The 8,876-nt window shown below is 51.7% G+C and overlaps 1 protein-coding gene across 1 annotated transcript in view; it reads right to left on the reverse strand.

Moving 5' to 3' along the window:
* The window catches only part of GGA1 (golgi associated, gamma adaptin ear containing, ARF binding protein 1), a 15,019-nt gene extending 7,176 nt beyond the window's left edge, over positions 1–7,843 (reverse strand). Inside the window, exons 1-14 of the mRNA XM_021385468.1 lie at positions 7,512–7,843; positions 7,345–7,429; positions 7,137–7,212; positions 6,375–6,473; positions 5,005–5,128; positions 4,379–4,479; positions 3,307–3,387; positions 2,799–2,936; positions 2,579–2,660; positions 2,060–2,167; positions 1,638–1,793; positions 783–847; positions 461–636; positions 63–346 (exon numbers count right to left, since the gene is read on the reverse strand). Of these exons, the coding sequence (XP_021241143.1) occupies positions 63–346; positions 461–636; positions 783–847; positions 1,638–1,793; positions 2,060–2,167; positions 2,579–2,660; positions 2,799–2,936; positions 3,307–3,387; positions 4,379–4,479; positions 5,005–5,128; positions 6,375–6,473; positions 7,137–7,212; positions 7,345–7,429; positions 7,512–7,542 (1,606 nt within the window). The 5' untranslated portion in view covers positions 7,543–7,843. The remainder of the gene's footprint in view (positions 1–62; positions 347–460; positions 637–782; positions 848–1,637; positions 1,794–2,059; positions 2,168–2,578; positions 2,661–2,798; positions 2,937–3,306; positions 3,388–4,378; positions 4,480–5,004; positions 5,129–6,374; positions 6,474–7,136; positions 7,213–7,344; positions 7,430–7,511) is intronic.

Consider the following 8,876-nt stretch of genomic DNA (forward strand, 5'->3'; position numbering starts at 1 on the left):
CCAGTTTGAGTGGTGATCTTCCAGTCAATTTCCCCCCTTCCCAGGCTTTCACCCCAGCTCACTGGGTTTGATTGACTCCAGAGGCACGGTGATGTTGGCCAGCGAGATCTCTGGGGGCAGCATAGAGGAAGGAGGCTGTGGTGGGACTGAAGTGCTTCCTGGTGGCGTGGTGGCAACTTTTGGAAGTATAGCAGGGGCAGGCAGCTCTGAGTTCAGGGGCAGTGGGGGGTTAGGGGAAACACTCTGGAGCACAGGCAGAACACTGGAACTTTGGGCTGTGGTGCCAGAGCTGCTCCGGTTCTGAAGATCCCTCAGAGTGAGCCGGGGAGGTGGCTGCTGCTTCTCCCTAGAGATTTAAAGAGAGAGCAAGGAGTGGAGCAAGGCACTCAAATGTTGATGTCTAGCATTCCAGAAATGGAAAGGGCGGGGAGAGATGCAAGACTGCCCTGATCCTACTTACCATCGCACTTGTTGGGACTCTGGAGGCAGAGACTGCTGCAGCAGAGTCTTGCCCAGGAGGTCCAAGTCATCCAGGCCACTTGTGAAAGTAGGTTTGGGGGAGGATGTGCCTGCATCTGCTTTGACTGGTGCTGCTGCCACAACAGGGGTAATGCTGAGCTCGTTGCTATCAGATGACTGCAGAAAGAGTGCACAGGAGAAGCCCCCCACCCAGCAGGGTTCCTTATCAACACCAACAATCAGATCTGAGACACTTCCTTACCTACTCCTTTTGTTCCCTCCACCACCCACCCCACCAGCTTCTCTGGCTCCCAGCATATTACCTGGAAGCTGTTCCAGCCACTGCTGTCAGCAGCCTGGGCAGGTTGTGGTGCTGGATCATTCAGGCCTGCCAGGAGTAAAAGCAAAAATGGAGCCTATCTGCCAAGTGGGTAAGGACACTTATGGGGGCCTGAATGAAGCATCTGTAACAGACTCATTGGGTCAGGCTGGACACAGAAGCAGTAAGGCAGAGTCACCAACATGGTCTCCCATCTCAGGCCTCCATCCTTGCGTAGGAAGGAGCAGGGAGGATGGTGTTTTTTCTGCCCAGAGATCCTCACTCTGAGTCTAGTTCCCATTGCAACAGATCCTACTTTCACCTGCTCCTGGGGGGGACCCATATCTTCTACTTCACTCAAAGCACCTATCCTAGGAGAGAACACTTTGTTGGGAAAAATAGAACTCCAGAGCTTTCTAGGACTGGCACCTCACAAGACTTGCAACTTGCATTTGAACAGCTCTACAAGTCCCTGTGTGTATATTGTTAACATGTCTACACTTCATAGTTGATGTCACATGAAGAGCTGGAAGTGATCTACCCTTGTGATGCCTCCTGCTGATAGACATTGCATCAGTCTTGATTTACCTGACAGGTCAGTTTACCAAGAGAAAATCAGAAAGTACATCCCCTATGGGTTCTCTGGCTTGTCAGAAAAACACTATGGGACTGAAGTTCAGAATCAAGCCAGGGTCTTTCCTGCCTTTTCCCTTGCTCTAAGTGAGGGTGACGTCTTGGTTTTTCATGATTCACCTCTCCCAGAGCTCTCTCATTCCTGCTCCTGCCACAAGAACCACCATCCACTCAGACTCTCCATGGTGAAGGACGTAATGGGAAGCTTTTGCTCTGGTCTTCTCACCTAAAGACATGAGTTCATCATCCAGCAAGGAAACAGAGCCAGCTTGGTCAGGCACAGGGACTGCTGAGCCACCTGAAAGGGTGGGCAAGGCTGGGTAGGAAGGCCCTGTTGCTGGGAGCTCCAGTCCTGACAGATCCAGAAGCGCGGAGGTGCTGCCTGCAAAGAAGAGACAAGGTGAGAAGGGCTGATGCAGTTCCCATCCTTCCTCATGCTTGGGAGAGGGAAATCCTCATCTGTTCTCTCTCCCAGTTCCCTCCTTTCATGCAACAGCCATCTCCACAAGCCATTCCCTCATCTCATCAGCCCATCTCTGACATCCTGCAGGTATCCCCTTTTCCACTTCTCTCAATCTTCTCTTACAGCAGAGGAAATCAGCACTAGAGTCTCTGTGCTTGATCTCCCTATTCCTCAGGTCTCCTCACCTCGAAGGGGACCAGCCACCATCTCCCCGTTGACCTCTTCTCCCCATACAAGCTGCTTGTAGAGATTGATCACCTGTGTCAGGTTGTCATTGGCTTGCAGGATTTCCGCTGAAATGGAAGAGGTAGAAGATTTAAAATAGTAAAGAAACAAAGAAAGTGACTTTTATACCCATCTCAATCTGTTCCTTCAAAGCAAGGCCCAAGGAGCTGATGATAGCCCACTACAGGCAGCACTTTTGCCTCTGTTGCTGCAAACTGCATCAAAATACATTGACAGCACCAGCTTCAGTAGGATAAGCACAAACTTTCTTTCTACAACAAAGTGAATGAATGCTGCTGACTGGGGTCATCTGCCCCCACCCAGTGTCAAGACATAGAGTAACCAACCTACAGTGAGCAGCCACCACAAAGAGTGGCAGGCTCCTAACAGATGCTGCACCATAGGCAGCCCAAGCACTGACTCCCTAATTGAAGATGGAGTGAGAAGTGGACAGAACGAGAAAGGCCAGGTCTGCTTACCCAAAGCTTCATCGTTGTCTTCTGTGTCACTGGCGAGCCTGAAAAGCATGGGTCTCATGCGCTCGCAGCGCTGATACAGCTCCTGAGGGAGAGAAGGGGCACTGAGATGAGCAGCAGGATGTTCAGATAGGGTACAAAATAGGCAGGAGGAACACAGGAGAAAAAACAGTCATTTGTCTCTGCTAAGCCCAGGGTCGACACTGGGATAGCCTCTCCTCACCTTCATCAGGTCCTCATTGCTCTCTGTTGTCTCCCCCTTGCTGTAGTTTGTCACCATTTCTGTCAGCAGCTTCACATTGTTGTTCACCTCCTCAATGGCATTCACCCTCTTGGAGATCTTTTCCATGCGCTTCTGGTCCTGAAGAGGACACGCATAGGGAAGGACATCCTTGCTTGTCAGCAACTTGGAGAGGAAGGAAGGCTGGGCCAGCCAGCACACTAACTCCCTGACTTAGTCACAGCAACTCTGCTCCCCAGAACAGGTTCCACTTCAGTGGGAAAACCCCAGGTTACTTCTGCACCAGCACTTGCCAGACAGGGCTGGAACCACCACAGATCTTGTGCTGCAGTAGCTCCACCCAGAGTCATTTCTCCAAGAAGCCAAAGGATGACACAAGCCATATAAGGACTCTTTGGTGCTGCTGCTGAACAACTGACCCACTGCCCCTTTGGTACCAAGCACTGCCACCCAGGCCATGGCTCCCTGCCCCCTTTTTCCTCAGCTGTACCTCCTGAACCATCTCCTTGATGAGCTTGTTGGCAGCCCGGAGGTCCTCAGGATGGGAACTTTTCAGGAGACGAGCCAGTATCTGCAAGAGAGAAGGAACTTCTAAGCCCAAGCCGAGGGGTGGCAGCTGGCATTGCTCTTGCAGCACTAGAACTGGTGGAGATGCCCTGCCCATCAGAAACCAGGGAGAGAAGTACAACTTGTCTTCCTTTCCCCATTGTGGCTCTGGTTGTGTAAGAGAGATTTTTCCGTGAAAGTCCCCTGCATTCAAAGCCTGACCCTGCCTGCCTGTTACTCACAAGGGAGTCCCGGGAGCACAGCAGCATGACTACTGTGACAGACAAAGCTTGTTTTACACAGGGAGATGCCATGGGATTGCGATGGGCTCCTATTCTGATCTCCTTACATGCTCCTTTCACAGCTGTAATCGGCAAAGAGGGAGACCAACCATTTTCTCTCCCACTCCATAGTCACTGAACAGTCCTTCAGGACATCTACAATTCCCCATTTGTGACCCACGGAAAAAAAACATGTACTCTGCAGCAAACTGACATCACATCTCTACTGATGAAATAAACAAAGAGAAGCCTAATACTTGCTTAAACATATCAGAGGTTTGTCTGAATGGTGATGTGACTCTGATGGAAAGGCAACATAGGACGAATCCAGGAAGATACAAGTAGCTGGGCAATAAGCAGACTGCAGTGGTGTGCGTGGAGAAAAGTTAACAACAGCATCTGGGGCTGGGATTTATTTAAACCTTATAGCCAGATAATTCTGGAGCCTGGAGAGAGTAAAACAAACCTCTCAGGATCTGCCAGGCTAACTTCAGCATGTCACCCATTGCATCATCCTGCAGTTCAGCGCTCCAAAGGTCAAACAGACCCACATGCTCCACCTTAGGCTGTTTCCTTTGTCATGATTTTGCAGTAGGCCCTCAACATTCCTTTGATGCATTTTCTGAAGCACACAGAGCAGGAACCTTGACTCTTACTGCATCTCTAACTCTGGAGTACACGAGACCTCAGAGTAGAGATGCTGCCCTTTGTTCTTTACTTGCACAAACCTCTTACCTTTGATTTCTCTTCATCATCAAAAATGATGTTTTTGGGCCGAGGAGGAGGTGGTGGAAAAGGAGCATCGTCAGGCAGTTTTGGGTCACATTTCACAATACCTGCAGTAGTGACCAACAGAGATGTCAGAAGGTCTTACCCACTGGAGGGGGGTGGGGGACACACTACCACCTAGGTAAATTCTTCCCTAACAGCTCATCAAGCCTAGCTGGAATGGAGGGGATTAGGTTCTGCTCCTGCCATCCATGATCTTAAATTGTGTTGTTATGCAAGCACTTCCCCCTTCAACACTGTCCTGTCTTTGAAAAATCCAGCACTCAGTACTACCAAAGTACTTGTATACCTTCAGCACCAATCCATTCCAGTGCACCGCCTCCTGTAGGGAACAAGCAATATTCTTCTCCAACCCATCAAGCTCTTTAGACCCCCAACAACTCCCTCTGCCCACCCAGTAGCCCCAAGGCTCCCATTCCTTTGCCAGCCCTTTCTGTCGAGCCTGGCAGACCTATGGATGTGCTGGGTCTGGGCACAGGGTAGGCAGAGTCTGTTTTAGATTCTGTCTGGATCAGTAAGGATTAAAATTAAACCTTCCATCCATCTTCCCCTTCCAGACCACTGCCTCTCACCTTGTTTTTTCAACATCTGGTAGGCCTCCAAGATCTTCACCTCGTGAGGCAGCCCCAGTGTCCAGCTGTACATCAGCTCCAGGATCTTTGACTTCACTTTTTCTGGTGTCCGGCTGCCAAGATACTACAGAAAGAGAGAATAGGTGACTTGAAGCTGATCCGAGCTGTTGCAAGCCCATCCTGTTCCCCTCCTCGCCTCCCCCAGAAGTGAGACAGTTCCCAACGGCACAAGGAGGAGGAAAGAGGAAGCAAGCAGGAAAGCTCACGAGGCCCTTGCAACACGTCCTGTGCTTGGTTTCCACTACAGGACGTGGGAGAAATGCTGGTCCTGAAGACCCTTGGCAACACCCAGGGACTGGTGGGACTGCTCAGGAGGGTCTTTATCACCTTGTGAAGGAAAGCATACTGCCATCAGAAGCTACTGGGCAAGGCAGCCCTTCAGACAGCCAGGGCTGGAAGGTGAAGGGCTTTGGGTGACAGTCCCTGGGGCAGGGCCCAGCACTCCATCAGCTACACTCTGCATCACAAAATTCCTGACACTCTTTATAGTAAGCTGGCAAGCCACAAACACCTCACTGTTGGATGCAGCTTTCTCTCTACTGTGCAATCACCCATCATCCTTGTGCCATGGGTCTGCTGTGTGCTGGCAGTAAAAACAGTGAATGTACTACCAGTGGCTTAAGGCAGGTGATATCCTCCTGATTACCACAGCAAGATGACTGCAGAATGCTACTGTTACAGTCCCTGGATATTCAGATATTCATCCGCACAGATCACAAGCTGTGACTGACAGCCTCTGTTTTTCCTTAGTTATATTTAGTCTGTGTTCCCTTAACTCCATCCTTGCTGGCATCGTGAGCTGACTGCCCTGGCTGAATGGAGCAGCGTGACCAGCGTGTGTTGCTGCAGGAACAGCAGTATCAGGAGAGGAGCAGGTAAGGACCTGAACCTTCAAATGGACTTGCCAGAGTGCTGCTGACCAGGCCTGGGCTTGCCCTCAGTGTCTCAAGCAGGCTGGGATACCCCAGAGAGACAGAGTCACACTGTCAAAGCTGACGGAGGTTCCTGAGCACAGAAAAGGCCCAGAAGAAATGCAGTGAAGGGGACTCCAAGCACGCAGATGGGCTCAGAAGTCTCACAAGTGCTGGCTGCACCAGGTCTAGCTGGCCCTCAGCTTCCTGCAATAAAAATCTGCCTGGAGCAGTGGGTGAAAACTCAGCTTCCCACTGGAAAACTCAACAGGAACATGGATTAAATCTCTTCTCAGCACTGTCCCATTTTCCCAAACCCCAAAGGATGTCTGGTCCCTCTGTTCCACCACTTCTTCCCAAAGCCCTCCTTCCACCACGGTCACCTCCAGCAGGACCCACCTTTGGTGACACCACCTTGATGAGCTCGTTGAGGAAGCGGAACTTGCCCACCTCATCGTGGAAGCGCTTGCCGCAGCTTTTCATGCAGGACTCCAACACCTAGGAGAGGATGAGCCTGTCAGCTGGGTCAACATTTGGCTTCCCCTTGCCAGGCACAGAGTCTGGGGCTTTCCTTACAGCACCTCCAGGGATGAGGCATCCATAGCTTCCTTGGACAACCTGTCCCATTGTGTCACCACCCTCTGAATGAAAATTTTCCACTTAACATCTAAACCAAATCTCCCGTTTTTTTAGTTTAAAGCCATTCATCACTGTTCTATCACTATTAGATCATGTAAAAAGTCGTCAGACGCCCTCCTGCTTAAGAGCTCCCTTCAAGTACTGGAAGGTCACAGTGAGGTCTCCCTGGAGCGTTCTTTTCTCCACGCTGAAGAAATCCTGCTCACTCAGCCTGTCTTCATAGGTGAGGTACTCCAGCCCTCTGAGAACCATGAAACGGGACACCCTTAGTGCAGTACAGCCATCCTGAGGCGGAGAGCTCACAAACCCCACGGGTCACAGCTTCACGACACGATAAGGGGAACAGAAAACTTCCCAGTAACTCCCACGCTCCTCCCTAATGACAAGGTCTTCCCCACCTGTCACCCTCCATCCGGTGCTGCCACTGCCACCTCTCTCCCACCCCATTTATCAGGGCTTTCCCCGAGCACCATGAGCTCTTAGTGGGACACCCCCACAGCCCTTCCTCACGCCCTGCCTTACCGTGAGAGCCTGCATGGCCTCCCATTCCTGCGGGGACTGGATCTTGTGGGCAAGGAGCCGGGTGGCGAGCGGAGGGCTGGAAGGAGAGGAAAGCTGCATGGTGATTGATGAAAGGCCCACACCCGTGCAGCTATCTGGGGCAGGAGAGCATGTCACAAGCTGAAGGCACTGACAAAGCACCAGACCGTGAGGCCTGAGGCCCACTCACCCCTCCAGCTCCTTGTTGAGCTGCTCGCAGAACGCATTGATGCCATCCCAGTCCAGCTCCTTGTTCAGAGGGTTGGTGGCCTTGTCTGCGGGCGGCAGAAGGGCAGCATGAGTGAGGCGGGCCCCCTCGACCCCCATCCTTCCCCGCCTGCCCCCGCCAGCACTCACTGATGCGCGCCTCCAGCGTCTCGGCCTCCATGGCGGGGCCCCCGCCACTCCTCAGCGGGGCCGCCACCGGCCCATCGAGAGAGCCCAGAAGCCTCTAGAGCGCCGCTGCGCCGCCGGCTCCACCATAGAGCGCCGGAAGTCGGAAGTGCAGAGCGCCACCCCGCGCACCCCCTGCTGTGGACGCCGCCCGAGTTACCATAGAGTTCACCGCGCGGGGGAGAGAGAGAGACGCGGGAAGAAAGTCTCCAGGAGGACGGAATAGAGAGGCGAATGAATAGAGCCGAAAGCCAACCACGACACAGAGCCCAACCGGAAGAAGCCCTTCTGTTGTCAAGTGAAGCCACTTCCGGTAGAGCCGCAGACGACTTCCGTCTCGTTGGGGAGCTGCGTGTCCTTTAAAAGGACACTAGCCCGCCAGCTTCAGCGCATGCGTAGCGTGTGCCCGCCCGTTCTAAGGGGTGCGGAGCACAGGATTTTAAAATGGCGGCGGCAGCTCTTCCTCGGGGCTTGATGTATTAAAGACGTTATAACGATATCAAGCCTGCTTCTGTGCCTTTGGCACGGTTGCTTTTAAATAGTTGTTAATCTTCTGTCCTTTTTCTGCTTGGTGGATTGAAGCTGGAGAGTGAAATCTTAGAAATAAAATGAAGGCCTCCAGGAACGTGAACTGCTCCCTCCTTTCTCTTTGTGGCTCTTAATACAAAGGATGGCACTTAATAAAGACTGTTTTCTCTGCCTTCTAGTGGCCTTGGAGGGAGCAGCGTGCGTTCTCTGTGTGGTGCTTTACGTCACTTACAGAGCGAATCCCGTGAGGAGCTGCCCCAGTGTCACCCCGATGGCTTTTCCGTATGGGCAGCCATTGTGTTCAGGGGAAACTTTTTGGCCGTTAAAAAGTACCTTCTGGTGCTTGAATGCAATTTCTTTTTTTAACTCTTACTGCCTTGCCTCACAAAGCTTTTTTTTTTTTTTTTCAGGGCCTTTCATAGCAAATTGCCACATCCTCTGCTGTGTTCAGGCACGTTTTACGTGAGTTATTTCGGTCCTATGAGTCACTCTTGCCTATTACTGCTACCTCTTCAATTTTTTCTGAGAATCTTGAAGTCATTTGCAGGAGTCTGGGACCTCAGTACTGCTATTCTAGGTTATGTGTGATCTGTGCAGAAGGTGCACGTCTCCTCTCCCTGACCCAGAAAGCAACTGGAGCAGTGGTTTTTTCAGTCTGGTGTTTCAGTCTTTTGCTCAAGTTTCAGTCTTGAGATGTTTATTTTCCTCACTTTGGCATCACCCAGTTTTTAGCAAGCATAAAGCAAATGGCAGGCTGCACCTCTTTTCGGCTGGCTGCAAACAATGGCAAAAGAACTCATC

Source organism: Numida meleagris, chromosome 1 (assembly GCF_002078875.1).
Source record: "Numida meleagris isolate 19003 breed g44 Domestic line chromosome 1, NumMel1.0, whole genome shotgun sequence".
Taxonomy (NCBI): domain Eukaryota; kingdom Metazoa; phylum Chordata; class Aves; order Galliformes; family Numididae; genus Numida; species Numida meleagris.